We start from the raw sequence: 21,782 nt of genomic DNA on the forward strand, positions 1-21,782 counted from the left end.
ATTATTATTTTTTGTCATGTATTGGATTCGATGCGCGGTTGCGGCGAGAGCAAATTATGGGAGGACTTCCCATTCGATGCAGTTCGGATGACTTTGCGCAACGATGGCAGTGTCGGGGCAAAGCACGGAACAAGAGAACACGCAAACCTTTGCCAATGATGAAAACCAAAGAAGGAAGCGGACGCCTACCAAGCAGCCAAGCGCAACAGCAGCCCAAGCCACAACAAGCGCACAATTCCCCTGTGCAAAACACACACACACAACAAGCACAACACACAACAAACACACGCAACACAAGAACGCCAGCTCTCCAACACACGACGCCATGGCCATGAGCACCCGCCATGAGTGTGAGTGCGAGTGCGCTGCAGTACCACCCCAGCTCACGGCAAATGCGAGCGTGTGGGCGCTCATTGCGGAACAGCTCCTCGTGACTCAGAGGTCAGAGGAGGAGAAGATCCTTGCTTCCTGCCTCAGCATGGCTGAGATGCGGAGTGCGCGGCGTGACGGCGTCCGGGCGTTTTGCAACCTGATGATGACCTGCCGCGAGCTGTACCTCGACCTGCCGTGGGCGATGCCCAAGTGGTGCCTGTCAGACGTGCTGCTGACGGTGGATGCGTACAGCGGGTACATCTCACGGGCCGCACGCCAGCGCATGCTCATCGTAGACTGGATGGACACGTCCCAGCCAGCCCTTGTCCGCGTGGAGGAAGAGGAGGACGAGGACGAGGAGGAGGACACGTCAGCCGGCACCTCAGCCACACCAACATCCGATACCAAGGACACCACCGCCGCCGCCACCACCCCTGCCCGCGAGGTGTGGCTGGAGAACCGCTTCCTCGCGTACGCCTGGCTTGGCGTCACGTGGGACAGTCGATGCGCCTTCCTGCAGGCCAAGCTGGTGGCAACTCAGCGCACGGCAGGAGGCTTCTGGTCGACGTTTGCTCGGTGCGGACGCGTGCATTTCACGGAGCTGTCCGCCCTGGACGCATGGGCTGCTGCAACGCACGATGAGCAGATGGACGAGGTGGCAGTGGAGGAGGGGCAAGCAGCGGAGGGGATGGAGGACACTCGCGATATGAACGCAGTTCCACTGGAACCACACCAGCAAGAGCAGCAGCAGGATCAGCAGCACCAGCGGCGGCCACGAAGGCCGGCAGTGTTCTCGCTGGCGGCGACACTGCACAATCAACAGGAGGCGGATCAGTGGAGTGAGTTGCGCGACACGGCCCTGGCTGGTGCGCAGGGCAGCTGTGTGGACCTCACCGTGATCGCTGGCCTGTCTTTGCTGGCCGCACGGGATGTGAACAAGCTGGTTGTCTCCACGCTCAAGGCTGCCGTTGACCAAGTCTCGTTTGCGAATGTGGCCCACGTCAGGTGGAAGACCCACAAGACGCAACGCAGCATCCACGGCAAGCTTCGTGTCGTGGAGCGGCTTGTCCTTAGCAATGCAGCATCGGTCGATGACATCAGCTTGCTTGCAAGCATCCCCGCCATCACCTTGTCGTCGTACAACTGTCTTCAGCCTCTGGACCTTGCGTCACTGGCAGGCGTCAAGACCTTGTGTCTGAGTGGAGGGCGGTATGTCAATGAGCAGCAGGCGCTCGCAACAGCACAGCAGCTTGATCTCTCGCGCGTTGCGCTCAGATGTGGCACGCTGCAGGCTGCCCACGTCAAGCTGGGCCACCCCGAAACGACGCCAGATGTGCTGCACCTCCCCAACGCCACCCACATTGAGCTGGTGTCCACCTCCGGTGTGAAGCAGGTCACGTGCCCGCCCCGCATTAACACGCTCGTCATTGAGGATCTCGCACACACAATGCCAGTCATCCCTGAGTTTGAGCACGCACAACAGGTGGACCTCAACCTGAAGACGCCGTTGACACGGGAGCAGCTCGCAGACCTAGGCCGGCGCGTCGACAGCCTCGTGCTTCGTGGCACGACAGTTGCGCACATGGCTGATCTGCAGGACATCCCTGACAATGTCCACGTGCAGCTGATGAGCGTGTGTGTTGACGGGCCCGTGCCGACGTGCGTTGATGCTTTGGAGGTGGACCTGGACGGGATTGATGGCTACCGCGGCGCTTGGATGAGCAGTGCGCCGAGCTTGGTCTTGCCTGGCCGTCACCCACACCGGCCAGTGCAAGATCTGCATCTGTTGTCTGGGCGCAAGTTGCTGCGTGTGAGTGAGTGCGACCTTGCCGGTGAGCTCTCTCGCTGTGATCATCTCATCCTCTCCTCGTGCTCAGGATCCGTCTCGGTGTCACGCATCGAGTCGCTGCTCATCGATGCAGCAGCACTGACATTACCACGCGACGCAACAGTGGATGGAAGTGGCGCTGGAAGCAACACCATGACTCGTGCGCGCAAGCAGCTTGCAGTGACGGGCGTGCATGACGTTGCACACTGCCGGTTGCAGCGCTGCAGCATCGAGGCGTTCGAGGGGTGCATCGAGCACGTGCAGCGGCTCATCCTGTCGCGGTGCACCTTTGACAGCGTGGACGACCTCCCGCATGTTGGATCACTGGTGCTGCGGGAGTGCACGACGGAAGACAAGGCGTGGCGGTGGCCAGACGTCGTGATGACTGGCCGCACACCAGCAGAGATGGCGCACGTCCTCATGCAGGGGAAGGAGAGATGTGAGGTGCACAGCAGGAGGTGGTGATGGATGTGTGGGTGAGTGAGTGAGTGATCGAGTCTGCGTGCGTGCGTCTCTCTGTCTCACTGACTCACTGACTCACCGACTCTCTGTCTCTCTCTCTGTCTCTCTCTCTGACTCTGTCTCTCTCTCTCTCTCTGTCTGTGCAATTCTACATCCCCTCATTCCCGTGACGCACGTTCTGTTTCCATTCTTTGCTTGCCTGCGTCTGCGACATGCCAATGTGCTTTAACGGCAGTACATACAAACGAACGGGCTGTGTCAACAAAGCGGTATGTCACTGTCATGTCACATCACGCGCGATGAAGATGCAAGTGAAGCTGCGATTCAACAGCACGCAAGCAAGAGATAAAAAGAAGGAAGTTGTACTGTGCAGCGAATCAGAATGTGATGCACGGCGCGGTCGGGTGGAAAGGAGGAGGGGGAAGGAACACTTTGCGCGGACAAGAGAAGTTGCAAGGTCACAAGCCAACTGAGCTGAAATCATCACTGCAAATGACCGAATCGACACAGAGAGACAGAGAGACAGCGAGACAGAGAGAGACAGAGAGAGACAGAGAGAGAGACAGAGAGCAAACTTCCAAGGGCAGAAGCCACCAAACCATCGTGGGCAGTGCCGTTCATTACCATTCACACTGCACACTGCACACTGGTGAGAGCCTCTCACAGCCGCTGGATGTGGAAGTCGTAGTACGCACCACCACCTGGAGGGAAGTAACATGCATTCATATGGACCCAATCGTCGATAGAGTCGCAAGGGGGGGGGCAGTTGTGAGAATGCGCAAAGGGATAGAACTGGCAGTGGAATCGTTCGACCGGATGTGACAGCGTGCGTGCGTGTTGGAGATGTTGAGAATCAACATGGAGTCAGCATGGAAAACAGTTCTCAGCCGTATGTAACACGTGCGAAACATGAATTCCTGAGGTTGTTGTGTTCTTTTCGATATTATGGCCATAGCGCCGACCTACTCACCGAACTCGTGCATGTAGTATTCCACGGTGTACACGCCCGCGAGGAGGTCGTGGTCGTGCGTGTGTCCACTGCACGATGTACAGCCTCCACATCCGTTCTGCACAACGCACGTTGTGATGGGTGTTAGATGTGGACACCAGGAAAGGCAAAGAGTCACACTCTCCATTGCACACAGACATACAGACATACACACATCACACACGCATGCGTGCATGCACGTACATCGATGGGGGAGAATGTCCTCGGACCACGAAGACGAATCTTGCAGCAATCGTCTGCTTGACCTGTGTGAAGGTGTGTGATATGACGGGCGCAGCACACCAAGGTTTGTTCGCAATGCTTGGTGAGCACGAAAACACAATGTCATACGTATGAGCCGGCGCGTGTCATCGCATCTTTTCCCCGCTTCCACGACATCGCCAGAAGGTCACCTACAGAAAAAGCGATATTTCCCTTCCGCAAACTTGACGGTGGATGTGGCAGTCACGTCATAGTCGCTTCCATAATCACCGCCAGTCAGCTTTGTGGACTGATGCGAACCGCCGCTGCGGCAGCCTGCGGTGTTGGACAAGACACAGAAGGAACGAGTACACAACAGACGGTCGTGCACGTTGTGAGAACGGATGAGGAGAGATGACACTTCTCGTGACAGAGGCGTGACTCGGTGGATGAGTGCCCTGAATCTGAATTGAACCATCAAAGGCAGTCAAGATGCAAGATGCAACGACCGTTGTGCTGTTGTGACGCACCTGATTCAGCACCACCCATCTGCCATTGGCCAGCGGAACAAGACCCATACCCAACCTGGCATCAACGGTTAAGAATGGCAGGGCGAAATGATGGACATGTGTGTGCGTGCGCGTGAGCATGTGTGCATGTGTGTGTGTGTGTGTTTAGAGGGGGAGGCATGTGGAATGTGAAATGGGTAGATGTACATCCACACGGACAAGTACAAGCACATGGCAACTTCGAGGGCTGCTTCGACAAGAGGACCCAACCGTTCCCACTTCTACTCACCACTTTGATTCCGTCAGGAAGGCAATCAAAGTTGGAGGTGCCGGGGCAGGTCGCGAACATGGGGAGCGACCCACTTGGACAGCCACATGTCTTACACGACGACTCTGTTCACAGCCATGATGACACAGCACGCAAGGAGCACACAACAGGTGTAGGCATGAGTGCTGTCACATGCAATCTGCTCGCTTGCTGACCTCGGATGACAAGTGCGGTCAACAGCGAATGGTTGCAGTATCATACAGCAACATCAACGTAGCACGTACAGCAGCATCAGCAGCACCAGCACCAGCAGCACCAGCAGCATCAACAGCGCCAACAGCATCAAACAGCGCAAACAGTATGGCAAGGGGTCGCCTCCAAGCAAAAGAGTGACGGCAACACAACACAGTGAGACAAACCACAAGCAAATCACGGCAGGCTGTCAGCGCACCTCTGTGCTGCGATGCGTCCTGGTACTTGCCGCTCGGGCAGGTGACGCACGAGCTGTCGCCGACGGTGCGGTCGCAGGGCACCATGTACGAGCCGGCATTGCAATGCGTGGGTGTGCAGTCCTGGCATTCACGCTCCATGTTTGGGGTTGCGCTGTAGGTGAACGCAGGGCACTGCTGGCACTGGTTGATGAGTGAGTGCAGGGATGAGTGAGTGGAGTGAGTGGAGTGAGTGAAGGGGAAAAAAGGGAGTGGGTTGAGTGGAGTGAGTGACTGTAACACTTGCTTGTGTGACTGGAGTCGGTGCTTGCAGGCAATGGCACAATGAATGAATGTCACGAGCACACGTGCATGTCAATGCAACATGCAATGCGTATCAGCTCCAGTGTCCCCGACCTGCAGGGCAAAACTTGAGACAGCGCTCTGCTGCGGCGATGGCTGGTGCCATGCGGTCAATGGCGCTGGTGACACCGTCCAGTTCAGCAGAGAGCGCATCGCTCGCCGCCGACACCGTGCTCTCAAGCTCATCCCGCAGCGTCGACAGCACGCCGTCGTCTTGCCCGTCCACCTGACGCGCATATATGTATGAGTGTGTGTGTGTGTGTGTGCGTGAGTGTGTGTGTGTGTGTGGGGGGGGGGAGGGGAAGAGAAGCAACCATGGAGGTGTGAGCGTTGCATGCTTCAGCGATGTTATGAAGTGACAGGATTGAAGAAGAGAGAGCATGCCATTTGCTGCCAGAGCATGCGTAGTGAGGAAGCAAGCAACCATAGTGTACATATTGTGCACGTGTGTGGACTCACATAAGTTTGAAGGCTGTCGATGCGGCCATCCACACGATCAAACTGCAGCGTTGATGATGAAGGGAGAGGGAGAGAATGTGTGTGTGTGCGTGTGTGTGTGCGTCATGTGGTTAAGCAAGGGGAACGTGGCGAGCGAGGAGTGTGATCGCATGGTGATGGACTGCACGGGTGTGGACGAGCGCAGCCAGTCAAACACATGCGCACTGCGAGCAGACGACAAGAAACACAACAGACACATACCTCTTCACCCAGATACTCTGTCAGAGTCGAACCTATTGTCACAAGCAGAAGTCATAAGGAAATAAATGACACAATGATGAGTGCGCGTATGGTGACTGTTGAGCTGACTGTGCGCTAGTGTGCACACCGAAAACACCACATCAACGAGGAGACAAGCCAAGCTCATACGATTCCTGCATTGGCATTCACGCCAGCTCATGCACAAACAAATATCACGTATGCACGCAAAAGTCGTGCGCAACTATCACGCAGATGCATATGTGTGGACGCTCCTGTGTGCCGTGTTCACATTACCCTGTGGTGCGTTTGCGTCAATGGCATCTTGGACAGCTGCGCGCACAACGCCCTGGCTGTCGAGCACATTGGCGGCCACAATCTGCGCCACCTTCGCCTCTGTGCGCACACGCGCGCTGCCATCCTCCATGATGGTGGACAGCGTGGAGGTGATGGACGCCTCAATCTCAACGTCGCTCAGGATCCGCCCAGACCTGCGCGCATGTGGTTGGGGAGAAGGGGGTGAAGGGAGAGGGTGGTGGCGAGAGTTGTGGGGGAGGTGGTGAGGATTGTGGAAGTGGGGGGTGTTCACGCGTTGGGCAACACCGGATTCAGCACCCCTCCATGTGCAACATGCACGTGCAGGTCTTCTCGTGATTGCACGCATGTGTGTGGTGGTGGTGTGGCATTGTGACATGGCTGTGGACCCACCAAGCGTTTGGTTGGAGGTTTTGGGTCATGTAAGCAAGGTCCATGCGCTTGTCATCAAAGACCTCCACGCGAAGTGTGCCGCCCTCGGTCACCAGCTTGGGGCTGTTTAGCTGAAGGGCGGGGTGTGAGTAAGTGTGTGTGTGTGTGTGTGTGCGTGTGTGTGTGTGTGTGACTGGGTGGGTGAGTGTATGGAAAGTAGAACCACGCGTGCACTTGCACATGCACACACATGCACATGTGTACACAAATAGACACACACGCGTACACTTGCACTTGTACACACACACACACATACACGTACACATACGCACATATACACACACACGCCAACAGCACTATCTGTGTACGTACGAGTGCACATGGGAAGGGTGCCGATGAACTGGCCGTTGTCGCAGGTGAGGGCAGCGGTGGCGCCAGCGTAGCCCACGGCACACGGAATGACGCAGCTGTTGGTGTGCACAGCACCAAAGCAGTCGCTCAAATCCATGGCCTGCGGGTCGGCTTCCGCAGGCAAGCTGCAAGGCACAGCTATCCAACCCAGCAGTAACAACAACAGCAACAACCAAAACAACGGCATGACGTGACAGAGGGTGAGACGGTAATGGTGGTGGTGACGAGGAAGTTGACACATGGATTGGACAATGTTCGATGGAAAGAAGGGGCAGACAATGTGTCTGTGTAAGGTGCACTGGCTTCTCACAGCCAAACTGAAAGAGAACGACGGGGCGGGGCAGGTGGGAGCTGCACGTCAATGACTCAATCACTCACGTGTGCACGAGGGAGGTGGTGCATCAAACGCGGTTGTGTTGGCGTTTAGGGCTGTGCAGGTGCGGGTGACATCTGCGCCAGCGTAGCCACGTGCACACCCCCAGGTGCACGCGTCACCAACAGGCACAAGCGAGCGGCAACCATGGCTCACAATAGCGCTCTCATCCTCCGCAGGGTTGCACGGTGCTGTGCAAGAAAGTGACAAGGTGGTGGTGATGGCGGTGACGGTGCAATGTCACGTGAGTTGTGTGGGGGAGAGACGATCTACGCAGCCATACGCACGCATACACAACCCAAGCAAACACAAACACAAACACAAACACAAACACATACACAACACAAACCAACATAACACATGCACATACAGTACATAACACAAACACAACACACACAAACACAAACACATGCACAAACACAAAACAAACGCACCAAAACATGTTGGAAGGGACCCTTGGAACGTGGAGTTGGAGCCGCACACGAGCGTCTGGGGCGTGCCGGTGTACGAGCCAGAGACGTCGCACGAGGCAATGCAGGTGGCGCCGAGCGCAACATTGTTGCAGTTGTGCACGACATGGCTTGGCACTGCTCCAAAGGAAGCCACGAGCGAGGCAGCGTCGCACGCCCCGCCATCCTGCACAGCACACCCCATCTGCGCCACCGCCAACAGCTGCGCGCACACCACGAGCGCCAGCCACGGGCCACACACACGGTGCTTTGATGCCATGGTCCTCGCTTACGTGGGAACGGTTCACGGCCCGATGCACAAAGGCAAAACACGAGATTTGTTTGGATTCCGATGATGTCACATGCGGAAAGCCTGCAATGATATTCGCCATTGGCCAAACACAGCGTCATGTCTCACAAGTAAAAGGCGTCATTTGACACCGTCGAAGTTCCCCATTGCAGTTCTTGGGTTTGGTTCTTGGGTTGGTTTATGTTGCTGACATGTGCCATCAGGTTGATCAAGTACCAACACACACACACACACACACACACACAGCCACACACACAAAGACACACACACACACACAGTCACAGACACACACACGCACACAAACGCACGTGTCACGATTTGGGGAACAACAAGGCACGTCATCCAAAGCGGGGCGGCCAGGCGCGCGTGCTCTCATCAGTGGTGCGGATGCTTGAAGATACGGTCCACAGCCTCCAGCGTATCTTCAAGGGGATTGGCCGACACGCAGATACGGAACCACCCGCGACGTGCGTCCTCAAACACCAGACCAGGCAGCACCATCACCCGGTTCTCGCGCACAAGCCGCTGCCACAGAAAACGCTCTTCCTCCTGTTAGGTGGGGGTGGGGGCATGAGTGGAGGACGGGGAGTTGAGCGGGGAGTGTACGCGTGAGTAATGAAGAATTGGGGAGAGCGAGAGAGCAAGGGGGGGGGGAGGGTGCACACACACACGCACACGCACACACACACACACACACACACACACACACACACACAAGCGCACTACGTTGTGCTTGAGTGTGTGAAACAGAGATGGAAGATCACTCGCTCGTCAAGCGTCGCCTTTGCTGCCGCATCCACAGTCAAGACACCTTCCCTTCTCCATTCCCCACCCGCATCGCCAACTCACCAGCGAGAGCTCTTCGCCAGGCATCTTGAAGTAGACAAACATGGCGCCGTCCGCAACAGCAATGTCCTTCACGCCGTGGTCGCGCAGCTTGGCAACCACCTGCAGTGGTTACAGACCATCACGCATGCATTTGTTCGTTAAGATGGTGTGTGACGAGGTGACGAGGAAGCAGAGGAACAAGAACAAGAACAAGAACAACAAACAACAACAAGAACAGCAACAACAACAACAAGAACAGCAACAACAACACTAACAACAACAACAACAACAACAACAACAACAACAACAACAACAACAACAACAAGAACAACAACAACAACAAGAACAAGAACAAGAACAACAACAACAACAATGACAACTCAAACAGGACGAAAGCCACGAGCAGTTGCTGGTGCAGCACAGCCAAATCGACGCATCAACACGAGCATTGGTACCTTGGAGTAGGTATCTGTGAGGCGCTGTGCGTTGGCTTCCAGAAACCTGGTGAAGAAGTGCTCATCCTCAATGACAGCAGCCGTCATCTCTTGCATCTCTGCACAGGGCAAGCGGGGGGAGTGAGTGAGTGTGTGAGAGAGAATGTGTGTGTGTGTGTGCGTAAAAGTGTCCGGAAGTGAAACGAATGCAGATGTACACGAGTCAACATAGACATGAGCACGGGCGCAGATAGAAACCACTCGAGCGCGCATGCATCGAGGGGAAGCCAACGTGCGACATGATGGTGTGACACTACAGTGCAACACGTCACATGACGATTACCTGCAGGGGTGGAAAAGCCGTAAGCAAGGCCGCGCAGGCACTTCTTCAGCTCCTGGTTGCGAGTGAGAAGCACACCTGACGCAGACAATCACATAGACCATGGACGATTCAGTGGACAGGCATGGGGTTCACATGTTATCACGCCACACACAAGCAAGCAGCCCCACGAAGCATGCAGACAGCCGGATCATATGCTACAACTACGTACACACACGTACACAACCACGCACACAACCACGCACATTCACGCACTCACACACACACACACACACATTCACGCACACACACGCACACACACACACACACACAACCACGCGCATTCACGCACACACACACACACACACGCACATACACACACACACACACGCACGCACACACACGCACGCACACGCACATACACACACAACCACGCACATTCACGCACTCACACATACCGATTCTAAAACCGTTGAGGCCAAGGTCTTTGCTTCCGCCCCACATGATGTGGATCAGATCCTCAGCGCCTGTCAAAGGGATTGGTTGAGATGGGCGCGGCGTGCAGTGAATTCCGGATCACGGGGCAACACAACGGTGGGAGCAGGTCAGTGCAACCGGAAACCATTCCGTGCATGCAAGCACGCCTGCAAGCACGCAAACATGCAACCACGCAGGTGGAGCGCGGGTACCTTGGCGTTTTGCGCCGTGTGCAATGTCAAAGACGGAGGTGAACTCCACCTTTGCGGTGGTGAAGATGGACATGGCGTAGATCTCATCGGAGATGAGGTGGACCTGCTTGGCAAGGCACCACGACACCAGCGCCTCTGTCTGCTTTGCACAGAAGATGGTGCCTGGGCGGTGAGGCGGGGGTATACGTGAGCGTGAGCGTGTCTGAACACAAAAGGGCGAAGAACAAACCGGAAAAAAAGGGCCCGCAAGTACCACAAACGTACACGCACGCACGCACCCATACACACCCACACACCCACACACCCACACACACACACACACACACACACACACACACACACACACACACACACACACACACACACACACACACACACACGAAAACGCACGGCGCACGTTCACAGACAGGCGGCTCACCGGACGGGTTGTGCGGGTTGGTGTAGATGAAGACGGGAGCCTTTGCGCCCTCGGCAATGCACTCCTGGTAGCACTCCTCAACGGTGGCCATGTCCAGCTTCATCGACTGGGACGACTCGCACCACTGCACACATATGGTTGATGATGATGATGACGATGGTGTTGTTGATGATGATGAGCTGAGCTGAGTTGGGGTTGGCGATAGACGTGGACTGTCTGTTATTGTTGTCCGTGCACAATATACACATGCACACACACACACTCACCTTCAAGAGACAGACAGACACAGAGACACAGACACACACACAGACACACACACAGACACACACACACACAGACAGACACAGACAGACGTGGAAACGCCAGAACCAAGCGTACTGTGGGCAGGACATCCTCTCCATCTTCAACACGCACACACACACACACACACACACACACACACACACACACACACACACACACACACACACACACACACACACACACACACACACACACACACACAAAGAACGCACTTGTCGTCGCATGGCTGGGACGCCTCTGCGATGCACGACATGAGCGGCTCGAGCCACTCCGGGCTCTGCATGTACAGATGGCCTCGCTTCGACAAAGACATGATGGTCAGTTGATTGGTGCAGATGTGGTGGTGCAGATGACGTGAGGAGCGGTGGTTTGTGGGAACCGGCCTCAACAGCACGAAATGTGACAGCGCTTCATATTTGCGGCGACAACGACGACTTTGGCTGCTGTCCTTCCTTCCACTTTCCCCCCTCCCCCTCATGTCACACGACAGCATCATGGAAGCGCAGCAGCGGTTTCGAACAGCAACGACGCACAGCGACGACGATGATGCTGAAAGCGACAGCGCCACGCCCCTCGGCGCTAATGCTGTCAACGATCATGTAGAAGATGACGGCCTTGATAGTGATGATGATGGTGATGATGATGATGACGGTGACGAGACTGAAGTCGCTGCAACAGAGATGACAGCAAACGGTCTTTCTTCGACTGATACCATCACCACCACCACCACCGCTACGGCCACAGCAGCAACAACGATGGCAACACCAACAGTGCCACAGACGGTGGGTAGCACGTCTCCACCGCATGTGCAAACAACAACGACGTACGTTGTACCATCGACCTGCAGCTACAACAATGAAATTGTGCGGCTGAATGTGGGGGGTGTCATCTTCGTTACGACGCGTTCGACCTTGTTGCCGCCAGGGGAGGAGTCGTTCTTCTCCGGCCTGCTGAGCGGGCGCCTGCCCTCTGTCACGGACGAGACGGGCGCCCTGTTTATTGACCGCGACCCGCGCCTGTTTGACGTCATCCTCAACTTCCTGCGGTCCGGGTACGTGCGCTCGGGTGAGGTGGACGCGCGAGAGCTGAAGCACGAAGCGGACTTTTACGGCGTGTCCGCGCTCTCGCAGCACCTGGAGCTCGTCAGCCCGGGCGTGTCCTGTGGCGGTGTGCTGTTTGACTCGCGCATTCCACCCGAGTGCGACGACGATGGTCCTGTCCTGCACATGGCCTCATCGCACACGCTCGTTGCAGCTGCATATCGCACCACCGTGTGCTGCTGGAAGTTTAGCGAGTCGCGCAGCTGGACACTTCTCGGGCGCAGCCCGGTCATTGACGGCGGCATTGACCGGATCGCCCTCAACGTGAAGAGCGGCGGGTACGGCGAGAACATGGTGGCCATCGCCACGGGCACGCGCATCCTGCTGTGGCGGCTCAGCCACCAAGGATCGATGAACGCCCGCGATGCCGCCAGCCCAACAGCGGCGGACCCCGTGCTGTCGGAGGAAGAGGACGTGTACACCGCCATCGAGGCCACGCTGGACTTGACGGTGCCGGTGGATGACGTGCTGTTCATCAACAACAACCTCGTCGCCATCTCCAGGCGCGGCAAAGTGGGCGTGCGCAACTCCCGCACGCTGCTCTGGCAGGTACAGGACGTGGACCAGGTGACCTCCTTCGCCGCTGCAGGGTCCATCCTGCTGCTCGGCTCCAGGCACGGCCACATCTATCTCGTGGACCTGCAAAAGTTTCCGCTGAGGCTCAAGGACAACGACCTCCTCATCAACTTGCTCTACAAGGACAGTGAGATGTCCACCATCACTGCCCTGAGCATGTTTGTGAGCAACTCCGGCAACGAGCGCTGTGTGGAGATTGCATACGGAACAGACACCGGCTGCGTTCGACTCGTGCTGCAGGTCTGTCTTTGTGTGTGTGTGTGTGTGTGTGTGTCTTTGTGTGTGTGTGTGTGTGTGTGTGTGTGTGTGTGTGTGTATGTGTGTGTGTGTGTGAACATGTGTGCCTGAGTGTGTGAACATGTATGTGTGTCTGTGTGTGTGTGTATGCTTGTGTTTCGATGCAGCTTGCCTATGGATGTATGTGATCACTCATTGTCTCTCACACACCTTCCTTCCACCCTCACACGTGTGGCGATAACAGCACCCGGAGAATATTGGACAGGCGCCGCTGCTGTATCAAACATATCGCGTGCACCAGAGCGCAATCAAAGCCGTCAAGCTTAACGAGCACAGCCTTGTCTCAGGTGGGCTGCTGCTGCTGCTGTGTGTGTGTGTGTGCGTGCGTGTGTGTATGTGCGTGTGTATGTGTGTGTGTGTTGGGGGGAGGAAGATGAGCAACGAATGGGTGCAGTGGCTTGCTTCGATGCGTGACAGCACCTTGATACGCTGGTGTCTCATGGTCGCATAACGTGCGACATTTAAACACGCTCACTTGCTGTGTTTTGTTGTGCGTTGTCCCTTCGTGCGACCCTTGCCACAACGGTCATTATCACCATCACCACCGACAGTGTGCTCGCACAACAACCACGTGCGTTCGTGGCGAATTGCTCGCTTCCGTGGTCGCATCTCCACCCAGCCGGGAACACAGGCCATGGCCTCCTTCTGCCTCCCATCCCACGCACACTCTGAAATAGGCACGTATGTGTGTGTGTGTGTGTGTGTGTGTGTGTGTGTGTGTGTGTGTGTGGTACGTGCCATGCCCTCGTCTATGGCCGTCGAATCTCTGTCTTTCCACCCTCACACACACACACACACACTCTCTCTCTCTCTCACACGATCACGCACAATCACACACACTTGCACTCGCCGCCATCAGGTCCGTTTGGAAACGTGGATGAGCAGCAAGTCTTTGTGCAGCAGCCGTGCGAGCACACGACGTGCCTCATGCTCACCGCTGCCTCCACTGGCGACTCGCTCTGTGACATTGAGTCTGCGGACGATTCGGGCATCAGCACCTTCCACGTGCATGAGGGCGGCATGGCGGCGCGCGCTGGCTCGCGCACCAAACGCCTCCTCTTCACGGGACACGACAACGGCTGCATTCAGGTGGGGTGACTTGGTGTGTGTGTGTGTGTGTGTGTGTGTGTGTGTGTGTGTGTGTGTGTGTGTGTGTGTGTGTGTGTGTGTGTGCCTGTTTGAATTGTGACACACACGTACACACCTGACACACCTGACACACACCTGACACGTTCCCACACATTGGTGTGTGTCCGATAGGTGTGGAACCTCTCCGTTGCCTTTGAGGCTGCCCAGCAAAGGCCGCAGCAACAACAACAACAACAGCAACAGCAGCAGCAGCACACAGGCGGCCAGTTTGTCACCCATCCCGCCACTTCGTCCAAAGGTGTGGCGATGTGAGGGCGGTTGGGTCAGCGTGCAAGCATACGGTACGCACATGAATGTGTGGGGCATTCATGCGCTTACGCACTTGCTGTCATGCAATGCACACAAACACACACACACACACATGCACATGCACGCACTCTCTTGCTCTTGCAGCGGCGCTTGGAGTGTCGCCAATCACGCGGCCCATAGCGCCTGCACGCGTGGGATCGATGTCTCGCCGCATGTCTACCAGCGTTTCGATGGGCACGACAGGACGTGCACGTGCAGAGTCTGAACCACACGACACAGGCCACCGCAGCCGCCGCCAACATCACCACCAACACCAACATCATCATCAGCGCCGTCGCCAGCCGCAAAGGTGGGCTCGCAATTGCGTGGGCGGGAGGTGCGTGTTGAGGTGGAATGGCACACGGCCACTCGATATTCGTCAATCTCTTCTCTGCTTGCGGCGCTCACACAAAGTGCACACATGCACACACACACACACACACACACACACACACACACACACACACACACACACACACACACAGGCGGATGTCATCTGCGAACGGGTCGACAAGCACCGCATAGCTTTTGCTGTGTGACTTTCATTGTAACGATGCGCTGGACGTGTCATGCTGCTGGTGTTGTGCGATATGTAATTTGCTCCGTGGTGCGAGTGTGCGGAATGCTTTAATTTGTTGCGAGTGTTTGATGTCTTGATGTGATGTCATGGCTACATGACAACGCGCAAGCAAATGAATATGTACACGGCAAGCAAAGGCATTCCACGGAAGCAACGTAGGTTGCTTAGCATCAAGACGGAGGGTGTCTTGAATGGGGCGGCGTTCACGAGACCAAATCACGTCTCCGTGTCAACGAGTGTGCTGGCAGCGATAGGTTAAGCAAGGCGACCCGTTGTAGTGGCTTAGTGGTCGTGGTAGTGGAGATGTTTGCAACACAGTCCCAGCGCACACGCTCCTGCTTCTTGAGAGGCAGAGCTGATGTGGGGGTGGATGCAGATGAACACATTGATTTGAGAGTGGTTGTTGGCGGCAGAGGCGACAGAGAGAGAGCGCGCGCGTGTGTGTGTGTGTGAGTGAGTGAGTGAGAGAGAGCACGCGCGACATCATCAGCCGGCTGTCAGGCACACAGACAAGGTTAGAAGGCTTGATGTGTTTGCTCTGTACCCTCACCCCCACGTGTGTTCGTGACGCACTGCACGTTCGCATGACGCTGTATTCAGGAAGAATGGACGACAAACGCACAACGCAGAGAGGGATCTACAACTAGCTAGGCAACAAGAAAAGGAGCGCAACAGAGCAAGCACAAGGCTACAATAAAACACTGCGTGTAGGCAAGTACGAAGAATATTGTGGGAGGAAGAAGCAAAGACACAAGGCCAACGCGCACTCACAAACACAGTCGGCAACCACCATCGTCGTCCATACATGCACACATGCGTAAACATCCCTTAGAGGACACTGCAGCAGCCACCAGATTCATTTGCCCGAGAAGAGGAAACAGGAGAACGTTCTGGCTGCTTCTCCTGACTGTCTGGGCGACTTGCGTCAAAGTGGGCATGTGCAAGTGCGCCCAGGAATCGCATGAGCAGGCTGCGTTGTGGAGCAGTCGACTGGTACACAACAGCAGACGAGATGAACCGAAGCAGAAGGTTGCGATGTGCAAGCACGGTTCGCTGCTGAAGTTGAGAGGCCGGCACGTGTTGCGTGGATGCATGCTGCCCGTTCACAGCACCACCGCGAATGCGCCCCAGTTCGCGCTCCGCTTTGCGGGTGTTGGGGTGGCCTGGCCCGAGCGTGGTTGTCAAACCGTCCAGTCCCTTTTGGACATAGGCGCAGGCCTGCTCCTTGTCGCCGCGCTTGTCGTGCAGCAGGCCAATGTTTAAGTACGACGTAGCCGTATTCGGGTGCTTGTTCCCCAGCGTCTCAACGAAGATGGCAAGGCCCTTCTCGTAATGTTGGATGGCCTTGTCGTACTGGCCCTTGTTCTGGTAGGCGATGCCGAGGTTGTTGTACGTCTCCGCAGTGCTCGGATGCTTCTGGCCCAGCGCCTCCACCCTGATGGCGAGGGCTTTCTCGTAACACTCAACTGCCCTGTCGTAGTCGCCCTTGCTGTCATGTGCGTTGCCGAGGTTGTTGTATGTGGCTGCTGAGCTCGGGTGCTTCTCGCCCAGCGCCTCCACCGTGACGGCGAGGCCCTTCGTGTAAACCTGGATGGCCCTGTCATACTCACCCTTGCTGGCGTAGGCGTTGCCAAGATTACCGTAGGCGCCCGCCGTGCTTGGGTGCTTCTCGCCCAGAGCCTCCACCTTCATGGCAAGGGCGTTCTCATAAAACCGGATGGCCCTGTCGTACTTGCCCTTGTTGTAGTAGGCGTTGCCGAGGCCCAGGTACGAATCGGCCGTGCTCAGGTGCTTCTCGCCCAGCACCTCCATCCTGATGACGAGGGCCTTCTCAAAAAACTCAATCGCCCTGTCGTACTCGCCCTTGCTGTGGTAGGCGTTGCCGAGGTTGTTGTACGTGTCGGCTGTACTCGAGTGCTCTTCGCCCAGCATCTCCACCCTGATGGCGAGAGCCTTCTCGTAACACTGGATGGCTTTGTCGTAGTCGCCCTTGCCGTCGTAGGCGGTGCCGAGGTTGTTGTACAATCCGGCCACATTCTTTCCTTCCTCCCCTTCAGTGCGCAGCAAAATCGACAGGGCTGCATTGTAGGAGGCGATGGCGCGATCGTGCCCGCCAAATTCACTCAGGACGAGCCCCACTTGGTGGCACACCCGCGCAAACGCCTCTGTCTTGTCCTCTCCACGTGCCTGCATGACCTCAACTGCAGCCACCGCCTTCTCCAAGCACCACGCGCGCAGCTGGTCCTTCACGGCCTGGTTGAGAGCCGCAAAGCCCACGCCTTCCTGGATGGCCTCAAAGATCATGTCCTTGTCACGTGGGTTGAATGCTTCTGCGCGCTGTGCTTGCACGCGCACCAGCGTATCGGTCACGGCTTCATACTCGCCTTGGATGGCCTCTTCCAGCGCCTTCTCCTCGCTGTTGGGCAGGCGGATGTTGACCTCGGTGCCCTCGTTGCTGATGCCGCAGAAGATCTCCCACAGGCACCACGCCCGCGTCAGTGGCACGGGGTCGCGCCACGGCATCAACACCAGCAGCACGCGCCCAATGTTGGCAATCGACTCCTTGAACGTCGTGCTCCACCTGTTGTGGGGAGGGGGAGGGAATTGGGGTGGAAGGGAGGGGGGCAGCGTGTAAGGGGGTGGGGGTGTGCAAGAAACGGGGAGGTATAGCACGCAGGCACACACACACAGTTTCACACACACACACACACACACACACACACACACACACACACACACACAACGCACCACTCTTGTGGGAGGTTGGCGGTGACGTTGGCGTTTTGGTTGTTCATGAAGAGGTCAAACCAGAAGAACACGGGCTGGCTGTCTTCCTTCCTTACTCTTTGTTCCTCCGCAAACTCAAGCAAGACGTTGAGCACTTCTGCGATCTTGTACCGCCATGCGTGCGACACAAACACAGTGGCCTTGCCCACATGTTCATGCGATGACTGCTTGCGCAAGAGATCGACGTAGGCGCAGTTGTCCTGCTGGGTGCGTGGGACCACGAGCTGCTTGCAAGCATCCTCCGTTGTCATGTCAGTGTACGTGTCTGGGAACTCGCTCTTCAAATCTGCGAGGAAGGCCTTGATCGCCTCCACAGACACGCCGTCCGTCAGACGGAGCTCACTGTCATCGTTGGCCATTGTTCTTTGGCGAAAGAAACGCTTTGAGATGCTCAGACGCGGCGGCGGCGACGAAGGGAGAAGATATGAAGAGAAGACGCAGAAAGGCAGAAGAGGTCTAGAGAGGTGTGTTATTCTTGCGTTCTCGTTGACTCGTTGAAGCGACAGGACGAGACGATACCTTGCAGCCTTGCCTTGTGCAGCGAACCACCAAACCGGCCCTGCCGGCCCAAGGGCCCAGGAGGAGGAGGAGGGGGTGGAACTGTGGAAGGAAAGGAATGAAAGAAGAAGGTTGTTTTGGTTCTGCTTTTGCCAAACACAGGAAAATCTGCTGGCTGTCCTTCCATCCGCCAAGGATTCGAAAACGTGTGTGTGCAGTGCGCGCGCACGCGCGTGTGTGTGTGTGTGCAGTGTGTGTGTGCAGTGTGTGTGTGTGTGTGTGTGTGTGTGTGTGAGTGTGTGTGTGTTGTTCCTTCTCGACTTTCGTTGCCCGTTGTTCAATCAATCGTACACATCATCGCGCCCGACACACGAAATGGTAGGGTTTTATTTTTCTCGTTTGTGGTTGGATTTGAGTCGTGTGCAGGCTGCCCGGCAGCACCACGCCGGCCTTGCACATGCATCTGCGCTGGTTTGGGGTGCAAGGGTGACGCACACGCCCCAAGCAACCGCTGTCAAGTTGCATCTTTCGTGCAAATCGTCGGCAAAATAGAGGAAATTTCAACCACCATCATCCACGATGGGCGATGATGTTTTTGTGCCTCTAATTTCGAGGTGGTAAGCGATGACGATGAAAGGATGAAGGCGAGCTGCCACCAACTCACCAAAGCGGGCACGACAAGACATGCCCAAGCCGGTAACCAAGAAGCACCTGACTCCTCAGGAGATCATGGAGATATGTGCGTGCCTGAGGGACATGAGGGGTCAGGGAACCCTGACAGAGAAAGGGAAACGCTTCTGGTTTTGCATGTGTACATGCAGTTGAAATTGGCACACTTGGAGAACCGGAGGAAGTCCAAGGGCAAGCGCTCGAAGCCGAATGGCCAGGTCGATGAACATGCTGCTCAGCAGTTGGGGTATGTTGACACTCTTTTGTTAGTGTGCAAGCTGACGTGTCTGCATGTGTCAACTGTGACATGATTCATTCGCATGGCCGACCTCACTTCACTCTTTTACCTCGGTCTGGAACAACACAGGGTTGGCCTCAGCACCGTGCGTCGGAAGTATGCAATGCTCAACAAGCTGTTGCGAGAGCACGGCATAGATGTGAGTTGAGGAGATGTACCTGCTGTGGTCAACTCATACACCAGCGTGCTGTTTGTCTTAGATCTGTTCATGTTGGCTCATATTCCATGTGCTTCGTGTCTGCAGGGCCTTAAGACGCTTTCTGTTGAGAACCGCCGTGGCAAGGCGACACGGCTGCCGACACGTGTGCCCACGACAAAACGTGTGCTCAGGCAGGTTCGCGCTCACGTGCGCATGCAGAGAGAAGGCGGACACCGCATCACGGCCGTACAGGTGCTTGACTTCCTACGCAAGCACAGGCATGTGGACGTACGACCTTCGTTTGCTGGCGATGGTGACGACGAACTGGACAGGGCGGCGGCTCTGCGGGCGGTGCAGCGGTTTCTTCGTCGTGCGGGCTACCTTCGCGGCAACAAGCACGTTGTTCAAGAGAACCCGAGGCACAAGCAGCTGCTCGCAAAGTATCTGAAGGAGTTTGATGCAAACAGGAGGTTGCCACCTGACGAGCGCCTCAGAGAGGTGTGTGTGTGTGTGTGTGTGTGTGTGTGTGTGTGCACATGTGCCCATGCTGCTGTGTTGTCGATGTTTCTTCGCATGTGCAATGTTCCCTTTTCGTGTCTCACGTGGCTCAATTGCCTGTAGGTGTATCTCGATGAATCATACATTGACAGGAACTACAACAGCAACAGAGACTCCCTGTATGACCCCAACGACGGTCAAGACATGCACAGTCATCGCAAGATCAAGCGGGGTCGGCGCTACTGCTTTGCCCTCGCAGTTCAGGGCCCGGGATCCGCGCGTGTGCACCGTCAGTGACCGCAACGACCGCGCCCTTCGCCGGTCCTGTTCCAGGCACGAGCTGGATCCTTCGACCCTGGCAGCGCACTGCAGCGTGGAGCGGCGACAATATCGACAACAACAACGACAACAACAACGACAACAACAACAACAACAACAACAACAACAACAACAACAACAACAACAACAACAACAACAACAACAACAACAACAACAACAACAACAACAACAACAACAACAACAACAACAACAACAACAACAACAACAACAACAACAACAACAACAACAACAACAACAACAACAACAACAACAACAACAACAACAACAACAACAACAGCAGCAGCAGCAGCAGCAGCAGCAACAACAACAACAACAACAACAACAACAGCAACAGCAGCAACAGCAGCAGCAGCAGCAAGCACCACCACCTCCTCCTCCGCAACCATCATCGTCACTTCAACCGCCACCGCCGCCACCATCATCACCATCACCACCATCGGCGTGTCTGCCTCCAATCCCCCTGCGAATTCCTCAGACTGACGGTGCAGGCGATGAGGAGCAGCCACAAGCATCGCAGTCATCAGCGCGCAAGTGCAGCCGGTGCAAGCAGCCAGGGCACACGCGGAAGAAGTGCCCCGTCGCTGACGAAGACCTCCCTGAGCAACCACAGCAACAGCAGGGCCGTCCCCGGAAGCCTTCTCGTGGGAGCTTCCATACAGGGGACTATCATAAAGCCTTTAATTCTGACAACTTCATCAGCTGGTTCAAGGATGCGTTGCTGCCGAACCTGCACCAGCCGTCGCTCATCATCATGGACAACGCAGCGTACCACCGCACCCTCCCACCAGACACGCCAGTCCCGGGGAGAATGAAGAAAGCGGACGTCATTGCAGCTCTGCGAGCCAGGAACCTGACCGTGAGCGAGACTGACTTCTCCTGCGAGCTGAAAGACCGCCTGAAGTTGTGGGTGAAGAACCACGTCCAACCAGAGGTGGTGCAGCTGGCCGAGGCGCAAGGCCACAAGGTGCTCTTCTCCCCTCCGTGCTACAGCGACCTCAACCCAATCGAGCTCGTGTGGGCGCTGATCAAGGGCAACGTCGGCCGCAGATACAGCCTCGATACTACCTTCGAGGATGTTGAAAGGCGTCTGGAGGAAGAAATCCAACGCCTGGCAGAGGATCGCGGGCAGTACCGCAAAGATGGCAAGACGCGCGTGCAAGCCATCATCGACTCGATCGACAAGCAGCTGGAGCGGCAGCGGCGCATCATCGATGGCAGGGGCGAAGAG

The 21,782-nt window shown here is 56.2% G+C and overlaps 6 protein-coding genes across 6 annotated transcripts in view; 3 read left to right on the forward strand and 3 right to left on the reverse strand.

Moving 5' to 3' along the window:
* The first annotated feature begins 32 nt into the window (after window positions 1–32).
* Window positions 33–2,836, forward strand: PTSG_04004 (uncharacterized protein). Its single transcript, XM_004994844.1, has one exon. It carries the CDS (start codon window positions 104–106, stop codon window positions 2,663–2,665), a length of 2,562 nt encoding a protein of 853 aa, XP_004994901.1. The 5' UTR covers window positions 33–103; the 3' UTR covers window positions 2,666–2,836.
* A 486-nt stretch (window positions 2,837–3,322) lies between these two features.
* PTSG_12115 (uncharacterized protein) lies at window positions 3,323–8,442 on the reverse strand (the record flags this gene model as incomplete). The annotated part of the gene is made up of 15 exons (XM_004994845.1): window positions 8,021–8,442; window positions 7,592–7,777; window positions 7,149–7,351; window positions 6,824–6,933; window positions 6,413–6,606; window positions 6,119–6,150; window positions 5,879–5,920; window positions 5,474–5,645; window positions 5,080–5,358; window positions 4,650–4,753; window positions 4,382–4,436; window positions 4,068–4,187; window positions 3,855–3,916; window positions 3,633–3,729; window positions 3,323–3,363 (listed from the first exon to the last, which is right to left on the reverse strand). The coding sequence occupies exons 1-15, from the start codon at window positions 8,313–8,315 to the stop codon at window positions 3,323–3,325; spliced, it is 1,992 nt and encodes a 663-aa protein (XP_004994902.1). The 5' UTR covers window positions 8,316–8,442.
* Window positions 8,443–8,505: 63 nt separating this feature from the next.
* PTSG_04007 (uncharacterized protein) lies at window positions 8,506–11,162 on the reverse strand. The gene is made up of 7 exons (XM_004994846.1): window positions 11,034–11,162; window positions 10,616–10,777; window positions 10,385–10,453; window positions 9,951–10,025; window positions 9,629–9,726; window positions 9,195–9,293; window positions 8,506–8,894 (listed from the first exon to the last, which is right to left on the reverse strand). Exons 1-7 carry the CDS (start codon window positions 11,134–11,136, stop codon window positions 8,721–8,723), a joined length of 780 nt encoding a protein of 259 aa, XP_004994903.1. The 5' UTR covers window positions 11,137–11,162; the 3' UTR covers window positions 8,506–8,720.
* Window positions 11,163–11,699: 537 nt separating this feature from the next.
* Window positions 11,700–15,455, forward strand: PTSG_04008 (K+ channel tetramerisation domain-containing protein). Its single transcript, XM_004994847.1, has 7 exons — window positions 11,700–13,252; window positions 13,494–13,596; window positions 13,861–13,986; window positions 14,169–14,398; window positions 14,570–14,696; window positions 14,852–15,056; window positions 15,232–15,455. The coding sequence occupies exons 1-7, from the start codon at window positions 11,813–11,815 to the stop codon at window positions 15,269–15,271; spliced, it is 2,271 nt and encodes a 756-aa protein (XP_004994904.1). The 5' UTR covers window positions 11,700–11,812; the 3' UTR covers window positions 15,272–15,455.
* A 699-nt stretch (window positions 15,456–16,154) lies between these two features.
* Window positions 16,155–18,472, reverse strand: PTSG_04009 (mbre TPR repeat protein; the record flags this gene model as incomplete). The annotated part of the gene is made up of 2 exons (XM_004994848.1): window positions 16,155–17,907; window positions 18,075–18,472. The coding sequence occupies 2 exons, from the start codon at window positions 18,470–18,472 to the stop codon at window positions 16,155–16,157; spliced, it is 2,151 nt and encodes a 716-aa protein (XP_004994905.1).
* A 659-nt stretch (window positions 18,473–19,131) lies between these two features.
* The window catches only part of PTSG_04010 (uncharacterized protein), a gene marked incomplete at its 3' end in the record, with an annotated part of 3,082 nt that continues 431 nt past the window's right edge, over window positions 19,132–21,782 (forward strand). The window contains exons 1-5 of the mRNA XM_004994849.1: window positions 19,132–19,527; window positions 19,648–19,717; window positions 19,823–20,215; window positions 20,339–20,473; window positions 21,030–21,782. The exon at window positions 21,030–21,782 is cut by the window's right edge and continues 233 nt beyond it. Of these exons, the coding sequence (XP_004994906.1) occupies window positions 19,250–19,527; window positions 19,648–19,717; window positions 19,823–20,215; window positions 20,339–20,473; window positions 21,030–21,782 (1,629 nt within the window). The 5' untranslated portion in view covers window positions 19,132–19,249. The remainder of the gene's footprint in view (window positions 19,528–19,647; window positions 19,718–19,822; window positions 20,216–20,338; window positions 20,474–21,029) is intronic.

The sequence above is a fragment of the Salpingoeca rosetta genome (assembly GCF_000188695.1).
Source record: "Salpingoeca rosetta unplaced genomic scaffold supercont1.9, whole genome shotgun sequence".
NCBI lineage: Eukaryota > Choanoflagellata > Craspedida > Salpingoecidae > Salpingoeca > Salpingoeca rosetta.